At 31.8% G+C, this 22194-nt stretch overlaps 1 protein-coding gene across 2 annotated transcripts in view; it reads right to left on the bottom strand.

Moving 5' to 3' along the window:
• Positions 1-22194, bottom strand: part of LOC145323816 (ras GTPase-activating protein raskol-like) — a 122664-nt gene that overhangs the window by 56973 nt on the left and 43497 nt on the right. For both annotated transcript variants that reach the window (XM_080166374.1, XM_080166372.1), the window contains exon 4: positions 15109-15204. In XM_080166374.1, the coding sequence (XP_080022500.1) occupies positions 15109-15204 (96 nt within the window). The remainder of the gene's footprint in view (positions 1-15108; positions 15205-22194) is intronic.

Raw genomic sequence — 22194 nt, 5'->3', positions numbered from 1 at the left:
AAAAATCTGTTGAAATTGTTTTATATCATACATGTCCCCTTTTGAGAATTATTAGTTTCAAGGACATTCATTTAGAGTGGTGTTTCTTCCACCCCCCCCTCAACGTCTGTAGAAAAAAATACCTTCAATTGCCAATATAAAGCTTCCTTTAAAAAGACAGTCATTTTATAAATGGTTCTAAAGGGATAAGACAATAGCTGATAAATAGATGTACAACCCCACTAAAGTTACACAAAATTACCCCTTCTGTAGATTACAATCAGTTGTTAAAACGTTTGGACACTCAACTTTATGAACCAACCAATCAAAATTAAATAAAAAAAACCCAACGAGTAAGAAAAGGTTATCATATAACTTTGGGGACTAGTGTTATAAACAGCCCAATGTCCCCCTCCCTCCCTATATAAGAAATCTTGTATGACTACACACACACATACATGCATAGAAAGACATCGTAATACTTTATTCACAAATCGTGATTTGCTTCCCTTAAAATCATTTACGCTAATGACGCTTTTAAGCCAGGATTATTACGCAAACTGTACACGAATATGTATATTGTATAAATTTCGAGATTTTAATTCATTAAAATTTTGTTAGTAAGTTAGATTAAGAGATCTTAAGGGATAAGACAATGGCCAATAAATTGATTATCAACAAAGTTTATGAGAACAATTATTGGTAGAAAAGTTTGATACTGATAGTTTGACCCAATTTTTTGGGATCTTAATGCGTAAGACCATTACAGATATATTGAATTAGATTACATATGATCAGAAACTAAATTTCCACCTTTTGTAAATTAAAATTAATGGTTGTAAAGTTTAGACACTGCTAGATTAAACCAACTAATCAGCAACTACCCTAGATATTTGTTAGCTTGTTATTGCTGCACTACTAGTGGACAAAATTGCCCTCGGATTGCTTAATATTTGTCACGTGTCCTTGCAATTTTGTTTGCGAATATTTGTCACGTGTCCTTGCAATTTTGTTTGCGAATATTTGTCACGTGTCCTTGCAATTTTGTTTGCGAATATTTGTCACGTGTCCTTGCAATTTTGTTTGCGAATATTTGTCACGTGTCCTTGCAATTTTGTTTGCGAATATTTGTCACGTGTCCTTGCAATTTTGTTTGCGAATATTTGTCACGTGTCCTTGCAATTTATGTTTGCGAATATTTGTCACGTGTCCTTGCAATTTATGTTTGCGAATATTTGTCACGTGTCCTTGCAATTTATGTTTGCGAATATTTGTCACGTGTCCTTGCAATTTTGTTTGCGAATATTGCTTCATATCGGAAAGGTGCAATGATGATTTACATGCAAATTTTTCTTATGCCAACCAACCAACCTTGATTTTTGGTGGTGGCGGATTGTGAAATAATTGCACCCATTTCCCCCCCTTGTTTTTTCCTTTTTATTTAAATGGGTGAACATGTGTAGAATTACACCCATACGGGAATGCACCATTTGTATGGGTTAGGTTAAGTTGAGATAGGTAAGCCCCACGGATTTCTTGGGCAACATTTTAAAGTATGTTTGAAATCTAAATTTTTTGCTTTTTAAAGCACTATACTAAGTAATAATGGTTTTTGTTTGTTTGTCCGTTAAGATCTCGCTAACCACTAAACCGATTGGGTTCCTCAATGTAAGGGAATCTACATATAGATTTCTGTTTGGTTTTAGGTAATAATACAACTAAATTTAAGTCTTGGGATGGTTTTAAGCAATTTTTTGCTCACTCCTCGTTTGAATTCATATACCCTAGATGCTAGGGTCCAAGCAACTTTTTTTTCTATAAAATGTCTATTTTGAAAAAGCAACAAATCAATAACAGAGAAAAAACGGTCCCCAATCACCACTTCAAAGTGATTTAAATTCATCATATTGACCTCAAATTGACTTGGAGAAAAAAAGACTTTCATATCATCAGCCAAAACTCAAAAGTGATCAGTTTCATTTTTTGATTTGTGACTTGAATTGATGGTTTTGTAACTGTAAATTTCAAATGGTTTCTTTTAGAATAATAAATGTACAGTACATAATCAATGTATTAAACAGAATATGTTGCATACTAGAGTTGGGCTCGATATAATTATTAATTATCTCGCTATTGGCTAGGTTTATTCAATGTTTTATTTACTTTCTTTTAGTTGTCTGAATTCTGACTATTGACCCTATTCTTCCATTATCTTCTCCCTGATGATTTCTTTCTTTAAATTTTTTTAGGATCTTAATATTTTTATTTCAAATTATTGTCCTGAAAGGTTTAAAATGTTTAGTTAACTGTTAAATTTTAGTTCAATATCTGACCACATTACTCATGTATCGCTAGTATCAAATTATTTTAAAACTAAGTTTTCTTTTATTTACTATATTATAAATTTAAATTTTCTGTTTTATGGATAGAAATGTAATACTTCAATATAATTTAAATAGCAACATGAAATAAAAAAATGGATTTATTCTTCATACAGTAAAATAATAGGTCTTGTCGTTCTGGTCAATGAGAGTTTATTACGGATTATTGGAGCACTATGAGTTTTAAACATTAATCCTTTGGAAAACTTGAGCTCATATATAGACATTTATTTCCTATATAGATTTGTCATGGATCTTGATGCAATAAAGCAGGCTGTTTTGTAAATGTTAAAAATTGGAAGTTTTCATTAAACAAAAGTTCCTGCAAATATAAGTATTAAATAAGAACTGTCCTACAGATTTAAAACCTTGTAGGACGATTCTTGTAACAATGAGGTATAATATAATTTGTCTTTAAACTATTTTGATAACAACTTTTACATAATTATCTGCTATTTTACCGATTGAAATACTGAAATTAGGCACAATATTAAACGCAAAGTTAAAATTGGAAATATAATAAATAAGTCATATTCAGTGATTTGTTGATATTAGCTGCCAAAAAATTCAAATTTTCTTTATACTTTGTTTTGAGGACAATTTAATAAGCTTAGCAACTCTATAATTAAGTTTCAAGGTCTGTATGTCCTTATTGAGCTCAACAATTAATATGTTGACATAATGGATATAAAATATATGTGGATATTATGACAAGGGAAATTGGTGTCAATTACTAGAAAGAAATTCATTCATTGTTCATTTTTTTCATCTAGTAGAAGGGGAGGGTATGGGTGTAAAGGGAGATATCGTTATCTAAGCCAGATACAAGTTTCACTTTATTAGAGTACATGATAATCTGGTGTAATATCCAAGTAATAATAAATCCATTGTTGACATGATTGTTTTATTAAACAAAACACATATCACATATAATGCACAATGGGGCAAAAACCCAACTAAAAGTCAGTGAGGGCTGGGACATTGGACTGTTAATTATACTAGTACCCAAATTTTATTGTTATCACGTTTCTTATTTTTTGACTTTAAAACTTTGGGGATTTTTATTATAAAGTTTAGTGTCCTAACGTTTTAACCAATAATGTTTATCTTTCGAAGGAGTAACTTTCTTTTCAATCAATGAGGATTTACATAAATTTATAGTCCTTTTTTGTCCCTTTTGATCTAAATCTAAATAATGCTGAAAATTGAATTATTTTATTTCATCAATTTTCAAAAAGGGGGAAACGTTTCTAAATAGTTGATAAAATGAGTTTCTCAACTAAAAAAAACACTTTAATAGAACTGTAAATACCTTAGTTATATTTTTTGTCATTTGCCCCACAGTGTATTGTATATATAAAAAGTGCCTTTTTTTGGTATAAAAAGCGAAATGATTGAATGGGCCTGTTATCGATCATTGGCTGAATACCCCTCCCAAAAACAGGGATTCCAAATTTGAAAGGATTTGCCATGTAAAAAAATACTAATTTAAACTAACCAATACACTATAATATAAGTTCCCAAAGTTTTAGTTAGCAGGATTGGGTACCATAATAGTCCAATGTCCTCTACATCCCTGGTAAAACAGGACAGACATAATGGATCTATATTTATATTTATAGCACGGCAACCCCGTTTATGAAACCCCAATTTGATATTTCTATACTAATCAATTATTTTTAACCATTTTTTCAACACGTATCAGTTAGGCAGTTGACAATATAATATCTCACTTAAAATTAACAACAAGGATGACATTTTCCATGAAAGCTAACAGATAATTTGCATATAAAATTAGTAATTCACATTATAGAGTTGCTACGCTGTCTGGATTTAGCACAATTGTTAAAGGAATCCCCGTGAACGGTTTTAAATCTATAGGATAATTCTAATATGCCTAATTTAATAATCAGAGAGAACGAAAAATTTATGTACATCCCAAATTATAATGAACAAAATTCTCCTTTCTGCAGTTTAAAATTTGTTTATACGGTTGAACAGTACTACGTTTAGCCTACCAATAAGGTTTTATATAATGTACCCAAAGTTTTAATACAGCAAATAAAAGAGCGAAATTATAAAATTTTATAAACCATTAACAACCCCCCCCCCCCCAAAAAAAAAAAAAAAACTTTAAGACCTAAGATTTTTGTTTAAAGAGGAAGAACATTTGTTGAACCTCCCTACTGCAAGCGTGTATGAACATTGAACACAAAAGACATACACACGTCTATGTCAAAGAGGCAGAGAGGGAGGGGACATTGAACCAGGGAGTAAAGGAGGGGACAATGGATCGAATATTCAATTTTTAGGAGTCTCAGACTTTGGGTACTGGCTTAAAGGGAATGTGCAAGAATTTAGCAGTTTCTGACTGAGTTTGGGAACTTGCGCATGAAATGCCGCTACTCGTTGTGTATGTTTTGAATATTGCAGACGGGGAGAAGGGATAAGGGAAGTGGGGACAAGGGAAATAACTACTCGTTGTGTTAGTTTGGATTGTAGCAGATGGGGAGAAGGGAGGTGGGGGCAAGGGGCAAGGGAAATAAACAGAATAAATTGGGCAGTCATATTCTTGCTAGCAGCTGGCCGGGTCCAATTATCTTGTAATATAAAAAATCACACCATAAAACCTCAATATATTTCATCAAAAACAAGTTGTGATTTCACTTTACATGACGCTATGGAAATCTATTATTCAATTAACAATCCCTTTATAATTTCCTACAAATTTATTGGATTAAACTGGATTTCATGCCCTTTCTTTGATAACTCTTATATTGAATTAATTGCCCATTGTCCCCTCCCTTACTCCCTGACATTGAACAGTAAATCAAACTGGTACCCAAAGTTGTCTTATTTGTTAGCTCAAAACTTTGGGTACTTTTAAATTATGATTGATTGGGTCCAGAATTTTAGTTTCCAAACTATTTCACCAATAATTCTAATCTACAGGAGGTGTATTTTGGGGGAATGTGTATCAATTTTATTCCATTGTCTTATCCCTTAAGATCCCTGCAGTAAATACTTTGTATTTGCTCGTTATGTATATAAAAATAACCAGAAATAGAGTGATAGGACAATGGACAATAAATTAACCTTTCACAGTATACTGAATTCTAAATTTTAGTTTATAATCATCAAGGGAAGAAAGGGATGTTGATTAGGCACTATTGTCCTCTCCCTCCCTCCTTTAAAGCTGCCTACGCTAAATATAAGAATTACGGGGTGGGGGGGGAGTGGGGTGAATTTTTGTAACTCTATTTTTTGAAGAAAAATATATTACTTTAAAAATTACTTAAATCTTATTCTTTCAAACTTCTACTATTATAATAGTTTTATTAACATGTTTATTAGGTTAGGTTATGCTTTTGTAGCCCTGCAGAGCTAATACTCTACAACAAAAAAAGGCTTTTAAGCCCTCTAACAAATTCTGTTGATTTAAAATGAATTGTCTTTCATCAACGCATCATCGCTATATTCATAAAAGGATGGTTGCACATTTTTAAATGTTGCTTATCCTTCTATGTGAAGTTTATTAGTTTCTCCGTTAAGATCTTGTTAACCACTGAACCGATTGAGTTCTTCGTTTGCTTTTAGGCAATTTTTTAAAAAGTTTTAGTCTTGGATTGGCTTTAGACTAGTTTTGCTAGAGGAGGAGCCGTAATACTTAAGAGATTTTAAAACGCCCTAGGAAGGTTAAATGCTACTTTTCAGGAAGAGCAGTACATCCTCAAAAAAAATTTTTTTAAGCGAAGCAATTAGAAGTAAGGATTAAATGATGTAAAGAATGAAAAAAAAAAGTATTTTAAAATCCAATCTACCCTCCTTTTATTACAATTGAGTTTTTTGATACCGTTTGCTTTTGCATTCAACCCATCTTCATAGTTAGCAATCAAAACAGTAAGAATTGGCTGATATTGTCATAAAATCAAAATATAAAAAAGTTCGATTTTATTAGTATCCTAATATAAAAAGTCCGTTTTTTCCGTGAAAATGTTTCTAACTAAAAAAACAGTTTAGTTATTTATGTTAGGAAAACTTCAAATAGAGTGGAGTATGAAAAATAGCCTAAAACCTTCCAAGGACCAATACTAAGCTTTCCTAAAACTAAAAATCGATACTTTACTAATTAAAGGGAAGGGGAAGTCTATCCCGAAAGAAAATTGTTTAAACCACTACAGGACCAGTCAGTAACAATTTTCCAATCGGTTCAGCGGTTACCGAGATTTTAAGCTTAAGAAAGACGGATGGATTGACGGACGGAATGTCACACAGACAGACAGTCGGACGGACGAACACATCGTTCTACTTTGTATTGTTACTTTAAGTTAGAAAAAAATTGGTTGGAATGTAGAAATACACATTACACATCTATATTCTGTAAGAGGAGATTAAAAGTATTGCAAAATTAAAATTGCAATGCCTTAATATGTCATAAAAATATATGCATCTATCTATCTATCTATCCATCTATCCATCTATTTATCTAACTAATACCTATATGTTTATCTATTTAATATCTATCCATTTTGACTATTACATCACTTGAAATTAGATTTTTGCAAGAATTGTCAAAAATCAGTAAATATACAAAATAAATAATATCTTTTTCTTTAAATCAACCAATAAACAAGAAAGCAACAGTTATTCTCCGTAACTTACTTCGATGAACTGACTGTCCGTTTGTCGCTGACGAACATACACAAACACAAAGTTTTTTGGTTGAAAATGCCGGGGTTTACAGTTTAGATTTGATTGGTATTTGCAAATAAAATAAAGCACAAAGAGTGTTCTTTCAATGTTACATAATAGACAAGTTTTGGCTATTTTGTGGGATAAGGTAAGCCCTCTCTTCCTTTCAAGATATATGACTTGAATGAACTTCAATTAAAGCAAAGTCAATAACATACAAAAACAGACCAAAAATCGCCATTTCTTTTAATAAAAAAATCCGCAACTTTTGGGGAACACTTTTGCAATGTGATATCAACAAAATTTTGCGAATGAGTTTTCAAGATTTTTGAGTGAGGGGATACATGGCAGGGATTGGGATAATTATAATGGAAAATAAAAATAGATATTATGAATTTCCATTGACATGAGAACAAAAAAAAACAGTAGAAAAAAAGATATTAGGAGGAAAAAATCATTCTGGCCGTCAATGTTATGAAATAATCATATGTCAGATTCAGACCTCTATCTCTAATGATACCTACACAATTACTGTTTTCCGCTTTATAAAATTTCTGTATTTCATGATAATTATCTCCTAATTTTATAGGTTTTTGGATTGTTGAGAAATAAATACAATTTCTATGAAGAATTGCCTAAAATTTGTTCATTCAAATAAGCAAAAAATAGCTTAAACCCTGCCGTTGACTCATAATTATGATTTCTGATTATTCAGTTAGAACCGTCTAGCCAACTAAATAATCTTTAAAGACATTAATACACCAAACTTTAAATGTTTAATTACTTAATCTGTGAGTTTTTGTAAAATAAGATCTCACAAACGATTTTACAATAGGAAGTCTTCTATTTTAAATGGCATCCTTGCAAAACTGCGCTACTAAAATTAGCTAAATCAAAAAAAAATTTGTGAGTTCACAGGAAAGTAATTTGTATGAAAGATATGAATCACAAAAGAAACCTAAGGTGTTCTAACTGTAACAAACAAACTATGGGCCGGGTTCAAAAATTATTTTTATGTTGATTTACACTAAAAGAGAAGAGTCTATTTCATAAAGTTTTGTTGTGCTCATATGATTTTAAACAAGCAAAAATTGCTTATAGGGCACACATTTTGCTTATTTTTTTTGTAAATTTTAAAGTCATATTGATCAGCAATATTGGGTTAAGGAGATTGCCTTGGCTTAATAGGAGTTGAGGATTTTAAAGTCCTTCCAATTATGAAGCAATTTGAGACTTTAAAAAAAATCTAAGCTATCTATTTTAGGATTTAGAAAAAAAACATTAAAAGGTAACGTTAATTATAAAAGCAAAACAAATATTTAAAGCTGAAATGATTTAAAGGGAGCAATAATGCTAATTATACCTTTGAAATTCCTTTCAAATTCAGAGCAATTTTTTTTCTGTTTCATTATTAATGAGCGCAAATCTATTAGTGTTTCTACAAAGTATACTTTCAATTCAAAATCTTTTAGTAGGAAAAAATAAATTTAAACCTCTTTAAGCACTTCTAAAAAAAATCTCAATCGGTTCAGAAGTTAGCTAAGAAAAAGCAAAAAGGGAAGAAATGTTCTTTGGTAAACATTATTGCAAATCCATCTTGCTATGAATAAAATTAGCGTTATTATGAAAACATCCAAATATACCTATTGAGTTTAATATATCCTTCCTATTTTGGATCTATAGACTTAATAACTACTACCAGATATTTTTTAGGGTGCCTAAAAATATTTAGTATGCCATTTGTTTAACGAAATCAAACCGTATCTAATCAACGAAGAAAAAGAAAGAGAAGTTTTAATATATTTTGAAGAAATAGCCCACAGAAACGTAAAAAAATGGTTTGATTTATGTTTTGTTGTCTCTAGGGGGGGGGGGGGGGGATAAAAATGTCTTAAAATCTTAAATAGGAAAGGGTTACTGAACTGTAAATAATACTGGTCCCTGAAGTTTAGACACACGATCCCTCATTTGGTGGCCTAGGTAAAGACTTAGGGTACTTCTTGTGATGTTTATAATTATTTTGGGATAAAAAGCAAATTATCGTCCAATGTCTTAAAACTAAATTTTTTGTAGTGCTCTTTGTATGTTCCTTCTTACTCTGTAACTACTCTTGTCATTAACTATTTTGAATTGAGTACGTGTGGGGAAGGGTGACTCACTCCCCACCCCCCTGTCATAACTATATCGCCCAATCCACGCCCATTAAATAGGTGTTGCTTCTTTTATACCGTTTTTTTTTATCATCATAAGACTATGCACTAAATTTTGAGTACATTGTTAAATGGTAGATTTAAGTTTTTAGTGTAAATTCTTGGGCAAAATGTTGACATGTAAATCAGCCTGCCGATAACAAGTCACTTATATATTTAAAATAACTATTAAATTTTTTTTTCTCGACATTCTTTTGACAATAGAAAAGGAAGAGGGCACAAAAATAGCCTAAACCCATCTTATGACCTGAAAGAAGATTACTCAAGAAGATAATTTGTTAACCTGGTTTAGAGGTTATGAAGATATTGAAGGATAAAAAAAAAATTTGCTCAAGCTAATCAGTGCAAAAAAAGGTTGGATACTCCAAATGAACATCCGTCAATTTATATTGTGCCAATATGTGATATTTTTGTCCTTGAAGAAAATGGTATGAAGAGGTTGGTCCATCATTTTCGCATTGTTTTACATTAATTTTCGCCAAAAAAGTAGCGAATAAATTTGCAATTTGGTGCACAAAATAGGACAATTATGTTCATAAGTAGCGCAGCCACAACAAGCTTACAATATCTTGGATGAAAATAGAATAGTTAAGTGCAATACAGTAAAAATATAAAGATGTATTCATATAGTTGAAGCATAATGACTTTTGTAGTTCTGATTAGTAAAAAAAAACAATTTTTTTAGCGTATGTGAATGAACACCATGAAAAGCGAGGCATACACGATATTTATGTTTTCAACGAAAAGAGATCATTTATTTTTTTAAAAACAAGGTTAGATCAATAGAAGATAGTTAATCTTTTGCTATTGTTTATATCAAAGCAATCCCCCATTCCTAGATAAGATTTTAAGTGTATAGGCACTTTTGGGAATACTTATTATTTTGGAATGTTTTTTAGAAAGGGTACAGGTATTCATCCCCCTAAAATAGACAAATACCTACTCAGAACCTTTAAGAAGCTTACCTTAAAAGGAGAACTTAATCGGCATAGTGGTTAACGAGATCTTAATTGACATATAATCTACATATTTCAAAAAATACTTCATTAGGACATTTTATAAAGGTAAGATTTCAGGGGGGGGAAAGGAATACAAAGTAGTAAGGTTATTTGTTTGTTACAAAAATCACTAACCACTGCACTGGACCGATTAAGGTCTCTATTTTAAAGAATATTTCAAAACTTTTCAACCAATAATTTTAATAAACAAAGGTGTAATTTCATTATTGTAAAGCCAAATTAATTTATAATCCAATGTCTTATCCCTTGAGATCTCTGTCTCCAATGAGAATATTGATCTCTACTTTGATATTGTCGTGCTTTATGATAATAGGACGTTTTGGATAGGAGATGCCTTCACTTTCGTACGGGTGTCACATTATCAAATCAGTAGAACTGCATATTATTATAACAGCACATTATGCCTCTTCCCCTTTGCTTTACTCTAATCTAATTATTGAACACCTCTCTGTAGTACATTATATAGTGTCTATTGCATTAGCGTAATTGGTAACGTGTCGGCTTGCTGTCGGGTTCGAGTCATACTAAGGACGTTAAATATGGTGACTACTGCTGATATGTCAGGCACGTGACATAAAGAGTAAGAGTAGGGGGAATGCCTTGACCCATAAACAGGCGAAACTCATTACCATGCACAGTTAGGAATTCCAGTCAAAGGATTGGTTGTCTATCGGGCTAATTAACGCTTTACACCGCTATTATAAGACTTATGTTTCAAAGTGCGGTGACAGGTTTAGAACCTGAAGCGACACAAACCTCCTAGGGGTTATCATTGTGTCTTTTAGATTATAGTATCACATATGCGCAAGTGGTTGAACACCCGTTTAGAAGTACAATAGGATAATTTGATGGTTCATATTTTGCGAGAATTTCTTTGCTGCTTTTCCTATCACGACGTTTTAGGCGACATATTTATATCCTCTCTGAGATAATAAGGAATAAGACAATGGATGATTAATAAGAGTACTTATGAAATTTGGACACTTTTGGAACTAGTAAAATTTAAAATTCTACAATTTTAATAATTTTTTTTTATAACATTATACCTAAGACTATTGGCTTTTTAAAATACAACTATTTCAGACAACAAATTCTTGATAATTAATAGTGCCTATCGACTAAAATAGCAAGACTTTATTAACCTGAATATCGTAGTTATGGTTCTGGGCAGGTTTTCAGCTATTTGTAGGCAAGTTAGTCAACTAATATTTCTTTCAAGTGGTGAGGGCATATCCCCTAGAAACTAGGGGCGAAGCTATAGGTATTATTAAATATTAAATGTTAAGAATACGCTAACATCAAGGAGAAAGGGGACAATGGGCTGTTATTTACACTAGTCCTCAAAGTTTAATGATAATGTTTTAATATTCGTTGGCCTAACAACTTTAGGGACTTTAGTGAATTTTGATTGGTTGGGTCATTAAGTATTGTGTTCAAACAGTTCAATCACTAATTTTAATCTACATAAGTGTTGATTTTGTGTATCGTCATTGGAGATGTACATCAATTTAACAGCCATTGTCTTATCACTTTAGATCCCTGATTATTAAATATTAAATGTTAAGGATACGCTAGCTAGCATACTTTTTATTCAATCCCTCAAACTGAATACAAATAGGAATTGAATGAATTACTTCGGTGTTCCCACAAAAAAAGGGAAGCGTAAAAAAACAGCTAAACAGCAAATAACGGAATGACTTGTGTCGGCGTGGATAATTAAAACACGAAAGTGTCATTCATTAAGTTAACAATGATGATTTGTTCGAAAGTAAAGAAGCAATGTATGAAAAAGATCAGCAAAGTAAATATTAGTCATATAAAATATTAAGCTAGTCCCCAAAGCTTAAATAAACATTTTCATCTTCGTTGGATTAACAACTTTGGAGACTTTCATTGAATTTTGATTGGTTGGTTCACAAAGTTGAGTGTCCAATTGTTTCAAGTACTAATTGTAATCTAAAGAAGGGGTTATTTTGTATATCAACATTGGGGAGGTCTATCAATTTATCGCCCATTGTCATATCCCTTTAAATCCCTGGTTTAATAATGAAAGCGAAGCATAGTGAAGAAAGACAATTTGTGCTGTATCAATAAACTAAAATTCTAGAGAAAAAAAAACCGCAATCCTTATATTAAAGTAACAGGATGTTTGTGTGTCTGTGTGTTTGTTTGTACCGAAGGATCTCGCTAACCGCTGAACCGATCGGGTTCTCCTTAAAAGGATAGCTTCCCATAGGTCCCGGGAAGGTTTATAACTATTTTTTGGGGAGGTGGGACATAACCCCAAAAAAATCTAAAATAAGAAATTAGGTTATCAAATTCGACTCTCTCTTCAAGTGCCCCTAGAGGCCTCTAGGGGCGTATCCGCTATTTTTTTGATATAAGTTGCGCAAGTGAAGAAACGCCATGAAAGAAATATACTGAACTGCACAAGGGGATTATTACATGTGACCTTTTCAACAACTATCTTTTATCTTGTCTTTAACCACACAGATTCAGGGATCCGAAAATAAATCTTCCCCCCAAAATTCTTAAAATAAAGTAACAGGATGTGTGTCGCTAACCGACCAACCTATATGGTTCTCCTTTACAGTGAAGCTTCAAAAAGGGGCCTAAGAAGGTTCATGACTATTTTTGGGGGAGGGTACCACCACCCTTAAATCCCTGTGGTTTCAGGGAGGGATAATTAATTGGAATTCTAGATAATTGTTGGCAGGTAATGTCAATAAATCCCAAAATATGACACTTTTTTTGGATAGCTGAATCAATTTAGGTACTAATATAAAATATATTTAAATATCTTTTTAAAATTCATTAATAAACAAAGTATTAGTTGAAGTTGATGATTTTCTAGATAAAAAATCTTGTAATAATAATTCCCTATCGTCCCTGAATCTATTTTTATAATTCTTGAGTTTGCATGCGCGAGTTTTATTTCCTTGTTATCATAGCTCAAATAATATCAAGGATCTAAAGAGATATGACATTGGACCATAAATTTATGTACATCTCCAACGATGATACACATAATTACCCCTTCTAATAATTAAAATAAGTGGTTGTAACGTCTGAACACTAAACTGAATGAAACAACCTATCAAAATTCTCTGAAGTAACCAAAGATGTTAGTCCAACTATTAAGAAAACATTATAAAACTTTGGTGAATAGTGTAATAAACAAACCATTGTCCCCCCTCTCTATGAATAATATACACAGTTATGTGCTCTAAACAAATTTATTTAAAGTTACAGAATGTTTGTCTGTCTGTATGTACCGAATGATCTTGTTAATAGCTGAACCGATATGGTTCCCCTTTACAATGTAGCTTCTCATATGTCTTGTGAAGAGCTATTTTTGTTTATCCATCTAAGTTTTTACCAAATCTAACAATCTATTAATTTAAAACCTTACGTTTGTATGTCATATAATACAAAAGTGAAAACTATATGATAATGAATTTCATTGAAAATATTAAGTTTCTGTCGTTAAAAATACATACAGGTTTATCAGGGAGGGAAAGGGCAACTGAATGTTAATTTGACCTACAATATATTTCCCCCCCAAGCCTATAAGGACATAATTTTAAAGGGGGTTGGGGTTAATTTCCATGTTCGAATAATACCTCAATCCCTAAAAATTTTACATAATAATGCATGAAATTTTTGCATATACAGGGTTTAAAAATGTAGTAAATATGCTAAAAAAAATTTCCAATATGGCTTTCAAACCAATTCTCATCCATACTGAAAAATTATTTATAGTATCGTATAATAAACAATTTTCCACGAATATAAAAATAAAAATCATAAAATAAATAACAGTTTCGGGGGGCTAATACAACTGGTTTAAATCGTATAATCTTAAATTTTAATATCCGCAGAAAAGCTGTATATGTCAAGATCTTTATTTGGATCTCATTAGATAGATCAGGGTAGGTTTTAGGCTATTTCAAGATAAAAATGCTACTTTAAACCTCAAATTATCAGCATTGGTTTGATTAAAACTTATTCAAAGAAATAACTATGCCTTTCTTCAATGAAAATTGCAAATATGCATAGTAAAACTTCAATGTTACTCTAACAAGTGTAATTTTATACTATGTAGAACACTAAAGGCTTCGCCCCTAGCCTCTTATTAACATATACATGATTCTGAAGTAAACTGTTGGTATTTTGAAGTTTTTGAATACAAAATATTGAAGTTTTACAAAGTGTCTCAAAAAATCAGCCATGTGACGTCATAAAAAAAGTTATGAGAGGAAAAGTGGGAAAGAAAACCCCTACAAAGAGATGGAGAATCCCCTCATTTTGAAGACGTCACACGGCTGACTTTTTTAGAAACTTTGTAAAGCTTCAAAAGAATCTTAAATTCTTAATCGTGTTTTAAAATATTAACAACTAGCGGCTACGCCCCTAGAGGCTTCTAGTGGCACTTTAAATGTTTTTGTTTGTTAAAGTTAATTTTTTATGTACGATACCACCTTATTTGACGTTGAAGTCTCCCCTAAATCTTAAAAAATTTCGATTTTTTGTCATTTCTCTTGGGAGGGTGGTGGTACCCTCCCCCAAAATAGTTATAAACCTTCCCGGGACTTATGAGAAGCTACCCTGTTAAGGAGAACCCGATCGGTTCAGCGGTTAGTGAGATCCTTCGGTACAGACACACAGACACACACACAGACATCCTGTTACTTTAGTATAAGGATTATGAAACTACTACAATTCTTTTCTCTCCAAATTTTCAACCAAATTAATTTTGAAAATGTACTTACGATACCCAAAACAAACGGTTGGTTCGAATCATAACAATGACAATAAAAAGTTCCTTAGACTAGCTATCCATTCGTTTCTTTCTCTGGCGTTTTGGCAGGAAAAATATCTTGTTGTGTTGGAACTTGTGTATGTTATACTGAACCAGTTATCCTGAAATAAAAATTTATATTAGATAAATAGATAGATAGATGGATAATTAGATAAATAGATGGATAGACAGATATTAGATGGATAGAATGATGGATGGATAGATAAATGTAAAGAAAAATAGATAGATGGATAATTAAATAGATAGATGGATAGATAAATAGATAGATGGATGGATATATGAATAAACAATTAATTGGATAGATAGATTGATTGATTATAGTATATATAGATAGATAAATAGATAGATGGATGGATAGATAGATACATAGATAGATAGAAAGAATGAATGATAGATGGATAGAAAGGTGGAAACAGATAGACAAATAGATTAGATGATGGATAAATCAGTAAATAAATAATAATAGAAAACTTGTATATGTAGATAGATAGATAGTTTAATGTGTTATATTTAATTAGTTTTTAAAACACACTTTTATAAATCCATCAAAAAAACTAAATTATTTTTCCTAATTGTGGTTTTAATCATTAAAATCCAATTTTTCATGTGGTTTTTCTGATTTTACCAAGGAAAAAATGCTGAAAATATAATCAAGGTGTTTTAAATGTGAAGCTTTTATATATTTAGGGTATGTCCATCCGTAAAGGATAGCTCAAAATAAAATTCTTGCCACTTAGAATCGTCCTCTCTCTTTCAAACTTTGCATGAGTATTCCGCATTTCAATTCCGCATTTCAATGGTGCGCCGAATTTCAGCCAATCACAGAGTGACATTCGTAAATTGCTGTGCTCTCATTGGTGGAAAGTTGGCTCACCTCGATTTGGCGCACCATTGAAATGATTTAAAGATCCAGCTCAGATTAAAATTATTGGTTCATACGTTTATGTACTGATAATTTGAACCACCCAATTAAATTTAATACAAGTACCCAAGTATCTATGTCAACAAATGCGTTAATTGCCTTATCCTTTAAAATCCCTGGTTACATGAAATGTACATGTATGATGTATATTTCTTAGGTAAGGTTAGCAAGTCGTCATTAGTGTGCTTCAAATTCCGCAAAATTTTACATTTGCGCACAATTTTTCATATTTTACAATCCTAATTCAATAACTCCTTAATAGGGAAGCCTCATATAGATCCTAAGATGTTTTTAGGCTAGTTGATTTTTATGTTTAAGCTTGGGGATGGTTTTAGGCTATCTTTCTGGCTTTTCCCTACTACTTTGACTAGAAAGCCTATAGATGCTAGGGATGCAGCTGATAGTAGCATATAAAAAAAAGGCAGTGTTTATAATGTAGGGAAGTGACATTGGCTGTTTATTACACTAGTCCCCAAAGTTTTATAACGTTTCTTATTCGTTAGCTTAACAACTTTGAAAACTTTTTTAAAAATTTGGTTAGTTTTGTTCATTAAGTGGGTGTCAAATCGTTTGAACCACTACATTTAACCTACAGAAGTGGTAAATTTGTGTTTTATCATTGGGGATGTACATAAATTTATTGGCCATTGCCTTGTCCCTTTAGATCCCTTAGTTTTTGTTGATGATATTGAAAAAAAGAAAGAAAGCTGATTTGTGCTGTTTTAATAATAGAGTTTCTGACGATTTGATAATGTGAAAAATGTGTGTGGAAATGAAAACACACCTACGTATTAATCATAATATTAAATATCAGATAATCATGAATAAGTTTCCATACAATTAAGCTAACAACTTGAAAAGAGAATTTTAAAGAACAAGTATTCTTAATTTATCCTTTATAATAAAGTCATAGGTTGTATATATGTATCCAGTAAGATCTAATAAACAACTGAAATGATCAATTCACCCTTTGAAATGAACATTTAGCAGGTTTTTATCCATTTTTAGCGAAATGTTTGGACACCCAAAATTTAGAAGCCTCATGCAATAATATAAACCCATTGTACGATCAATTACGCTGAGTATCACATCATAAAATCTTAAGAAACGCAAACCTAAACTGTAAAAGAATAAGACAATTGAAAAAGAAAAGTTCATCCCCAATGATGATAAACAAAACTAGCCTGTCTGTAGGTTAACATCATTAATTTAAAAGATTCAATAAAAGTATTTGGTTTTTAAGCCAACGAATTAGAGAAACTATGAGCACCAGCATAAATTACAAATCTTTTTCTGGCAATTGCCATTTGCTTCTCTCTAAACATAAAATGTTTGCTATTGTTTCTTTTTGCGATTATGAAACACACTGCGAATATGCTAATATTGCGGAGGTGAATACCCATCATATATTTTTCATTGGAAATCCGACAGAACAAAAATCTCATCATAAGAGGTCCCTTTCCTCTCAATATAATTTAGAATTATTAGCAAAGAAACTCAATAATATTAAATGTATGTATACCCGTCCAATACCTAGTGTAAGTATGTCCGTTAACAGACTGTGAGTGTGTTGGAAATATGATTTTAAAGATAGGTGTTTGAAATTTATTATTTAAAGATTCTCATTACCAGAGATCATTCAAAATGAAACAGGTTGTCCGTCAGTTTGTTTTACTCTTTCTGTCATGGTAATTTAATCCTTGTATTAGTCAGTTTATCCTTATACTAAAGTAACAGGATGTTTGTCTGTTTGTGTATCTGTGTGTCTGTACCGAAGGATCTCGCTAACCGCTGAACCGAACGGGTTCTCCTTAACAGGGTAGCTTTTCATAGGTCCCGGGAAGGTCTATAACACCCCCAACCCCCCTAGAAATGAAAATACCCCCCCCCCCAAAAAAAAAAAATAATTTTTTGAACTAAAATTAAAAATGATGGGTGGGGGGCAACCCCCCCCCCAAAAAAAAAAAAAAAAAAACTTTTACCCTCAAAATATTTTTTTAACTTTTTTTAAAATCTAAAATAAGAAATTGGGTTATCAAATTCGACTCCCCCCTCCTCAAGTGCCCATAGAGGCCTCTAGGGGCGTAGCCGCTAGTTTATAAATATAATTATAAGACTTAAAAAATTACTGGGCTTTCATGTCTAGGCTTTCTAGGAAGCTAGGTATTGGTCCTATATAATTCCTAAGACAATAAAATTTTACTTCTTTATATAATACTAGCGGAATCGCCCCTAGCCTCTAGGGGCTTGGGCCCAAGAGGTTTGATAAAACCAAATTTTCGTATTTTAGATTTAAATAAGAATGTAAAAAAAAATTTTCTTTGGGGGGGGATTTTGGGGGGGGTAGTCCACCCCACTATTTTAATTTTAGTTTTAGAAAGAAAATTTTTTTTTTTTGGGGGGGGTATTTTTCATTTTTTAAGGGGGTTGGGGGTGTCCCAGCCCCAAGAAAATAGTTATATACCTTCCCGGGACCTATGAGAAGCTACCCTGTAAAGGAGAACCCGATCGGTTCAGCGGTTAGCGATATCCTTCGCTACAAACAAACAGACAGACAGACAAACAAAGAGACAGACAGACAAACAGACAGACATCGTTCTACTTTGTATTATAGATAATCTTTTTTTCCATGGTTTTACAGACGGTTCAACAGATGGACAAATTGGAGAAATTAAATGATAGAGTAGCTGTGCAATTAAAATTTAAGTAAAACAATAGAGGGGACATTAGCTTTATGTAACTCTGCCAAAAGGGTGGAGACCCTGTCCCAATTTTGTAATGGGTCTTAGAAATCAGCTAATAGTTTCGGAAATGTAATGCAAAAACCCTACACAAGAACAGAAAGGGTCTCCACAACTTAGGCTGTATTATGCATCTAAGCTTATACATTTATTGTAAAGACAATAATTTTTCTATAATTTGACATCTTATAGAAAGTGAAAGGATAATTTATCTGATCACAAATCCGTGAAAACGCAGGTTTTAACGCAAAACAGCAAAATTATGAAGTAGGTAAAAACTTTGTAACGGTTTTTTATTAAGACAAATCCGAGTTTGAGAGAGAGAGAGAGAGAGAGAGAGAGAGAGAGGAGGGACAATGGGATGTTTATTATACTAGTCACCAAAGTTTTGTGATAACGTTTTCTTATTTGAAGACTTTAGTGAATTTTGATTGGTTGGTTCATCAAGTCCAATGTCTAAACGTTATAACTACTAATTTTAATCTACAGAAGGGGTAATTTTGTTTATCATCATTGAAGATGTACATCTATTGCCATTGTCTTATCCCTTTAGATCCCTTAACACAACTACATTTCTAAATATAATTATTTTTTGCAGTTTTTGAGGAACAACCAGAAACGGTCACAGTTAAGACTTTTTTTCTATGAAAAACTTGAGAAATTTTCCAATCATTTGTCTCATACACACACACACACAAACACACACATAGAAAAAAACTCACAATTACTTTCGATTGTCTTCGTACAAATAAGAAAAAAACGAGACTTCATAAATTAAATAGTTTTTGTGTACATAATCTTATTAAGTTTGAAAATAAATCTTTATTTGTGTTTTGTTGGCTTTAAAGGGGAAAAGGCCCGAGTCAACATAATAGGTATTTATCCTTTAATTTTTAATTTTCTTTTTTAGTTAGCAATTGTTTATAATAAGTTAAATGTTTATTTTTCCGTTAGGGCTCAAAACCGGTTTTAATCCAGCGAAAATGAACCAAATTTTGACTATTTATGTTTTAGAAAGTAATGAATTTTTTTTGTGTTTTTACAGAAACACCCTTTCATTTTCATTATTATTAATTCCTTATAGCTTTTTTTCTCAGTCTTTCATTGGCGTATTGTTTTATTTTGAAAAATCATGTACTGTTAAATATAATGAAAATAGGTCATTAAAAAGTTATTTTCTTCCTTTTTTCCAAATAACAGCTACTTTGGAAAGAAAAAGAGAGAGTTCTTCAAACTAAGGAATTTCTTTTTTTTTGAACGGCCAGTCAAACACTATCTTTATTAAGACAAAATGTTTTGTTTTTCTGCGATACTATTCCGTAATCCTATTGTAAGATTATTTTGTCTATAGCTTCAAGATTTCAATAAATATTTAACGGATTAAGTTATCGATCTTATTCGTTGGCCTAAACACTGGAAATATCAAAACGCATTAACAAATAATTTAAATCTGCAATAGGTTTAATTTTGTTTATCATCATCAAAATAGCATCCATTGTCTTATCCCTTAAGATCCTTGAGAAAAGGTATGAATGGTATGATCTGGTATGCGTCATATTTGACTATCTATGAATGCATGAATATTTGCAGGCACCAGTGGATATTACCATGAAAAACATAAAAAAAAGTGGGTTTTTTTTATAATTAGGGTCGGTCGATCCTTCACAGATGACTCTCTTACTTAATTCTAGCACATTGGAATTGTCCCACTGATTTAAAACTTGGCATAACAATTCCTGTAACAGTAAGGTACAATAACCCTTTATCCCTGAAATAATATTTGCAAAGCAAAAATATCATCCCATGTATAATTATATCTGGACAAGAAACTTCAAATCCAAAAAGTGTCTTTTCTTGCATATTAGAATCGTCCCACTGCACTGATTTAAAACTTGGCATAACGATTCCTGTAACAGTTAGGTACAATAACCCTCTATCCCTGAAATAATATTTTCAAAGCAAAAATATCATCCCATGTCTAAATCTATCTGGACAAGAAACTTTAAATCCCCCAAAAATGTCTTTTCTTGCATATTGAAATCGTCCTACTGATTTAAAACTTGGCATACCAATTCCTGTGAAAGTTATGTACAATAACCCTCTATCCCTGAAATAATATTTGCAAAGCAAAAATATCATCCCATGTCTAAATATATCTGGACAAGAAACTTTAAATCCAAAACAGTGTTCATTCGATGCTACAAAGTATTAATAACAGCTTAAAAGTAACAGGATCTGTGTCTGTGTGTGTCTGTTTGTATGCTTTTTTTTGTCTGTAGCAAAGGATCTTGCTGACCTATGAAATTATATAGTTCTATTTTACAGGGGATGGTTTTTATCTATTTTGGGGAGGGCATCTCCACCTTTCCAATAAAAAATTACCCCCTTCACAAATATTTTCTATTCAACTTTTTTAAAAACTCCAATTGAAAATGATGGCAGGGGTAAACGTTTTTCCCTCCAACCTTAAGTGCCATACGAAAAAACTATGTCTAGCATCGTATTATATCCAGTTTTCTACGAATATAAAAATGTACAATCATAAGATTAAAACCAGTTTTTTAGCCGGTGCCTCCGACACCTCGGGGCTAAAAAAACTAGTTTTAATCTTATAATTGTACATTCTATATCCGCGGAAAGCCGTTTATAATACGATGCGAGAAATAACTATTATAGATTTTATTTGATTTAATCAATATAACAAGGATTAATCATATCCAAAGTTGAAGCTATTATATAAACTAAAACAAACCGTTTTCCAGATCTTAATAAACAAATATATTGTATCTTTAAAAAGTAGCTGCGCCCCTAGCGTTTATAAGATAAAGGTAGCAATAAAAAGATTTTTTTAAAAAAATTAGGGCCTATGTGTAGCTTCCCAAAATTAAAGAACTCAATCAGTTCAGTGGGTTGTAAGATCTTAACGGACAAACAAAAAACATCCTGTTACTTTTATTAAAAGAAATCAAAAACATTTTCATATAACATAAAATAAGTAAAAAAGCTAATTATAGAGCATTTTTGCTATCACAAGAAATCAGCATGCCTTTAATTAATTCAGTCTTTTTATATAGATCCAAAAAGAAACATTTGTATAACTTTAAATCTACTTTTTATTTTTTAGATTTCTTTTTCTCGTATTCATTCGAATCCGGTGGATAGGAACCGGTTCACATCCATACGAAAAAACTATGTCTAGCACCGAATTATATCCAGCTTTCTACGAATATAGAAATGTACAATCAAAGATTAAAACCAGTTTTTTTAGCCGGTGCCTTCGGCACCTCGGGGCTAAAAAAACTAGTTTTAATCTAATAATTGTACTTTCCATATCCGCGGAAAGCCGTTTATAATACGATGCGAGAAATAACTATAAAAGAATTGATTTTTAAGAGCAAAGCTTCTCTCAGACATTTGTCACTAGCAGT

The sequence above is a fragment of the Acartia tonsa genome, chromosome 7, assembly GCF_053477335.1.
Source record: "Acartia tonsa isolate MP-2025a chromosome 7, ASM5347733v1, whole genome shotgun sequence".
NCBI classification, from domain to species: Eukaryota; Metazoa; Arthropoda; class Copepoda; order Calanoida; family Acartiidae; genus Acartia; species Acartia tonsa.
This window is presented reverse-complemented; position numbering and strand designations above follow the sequence as displayed.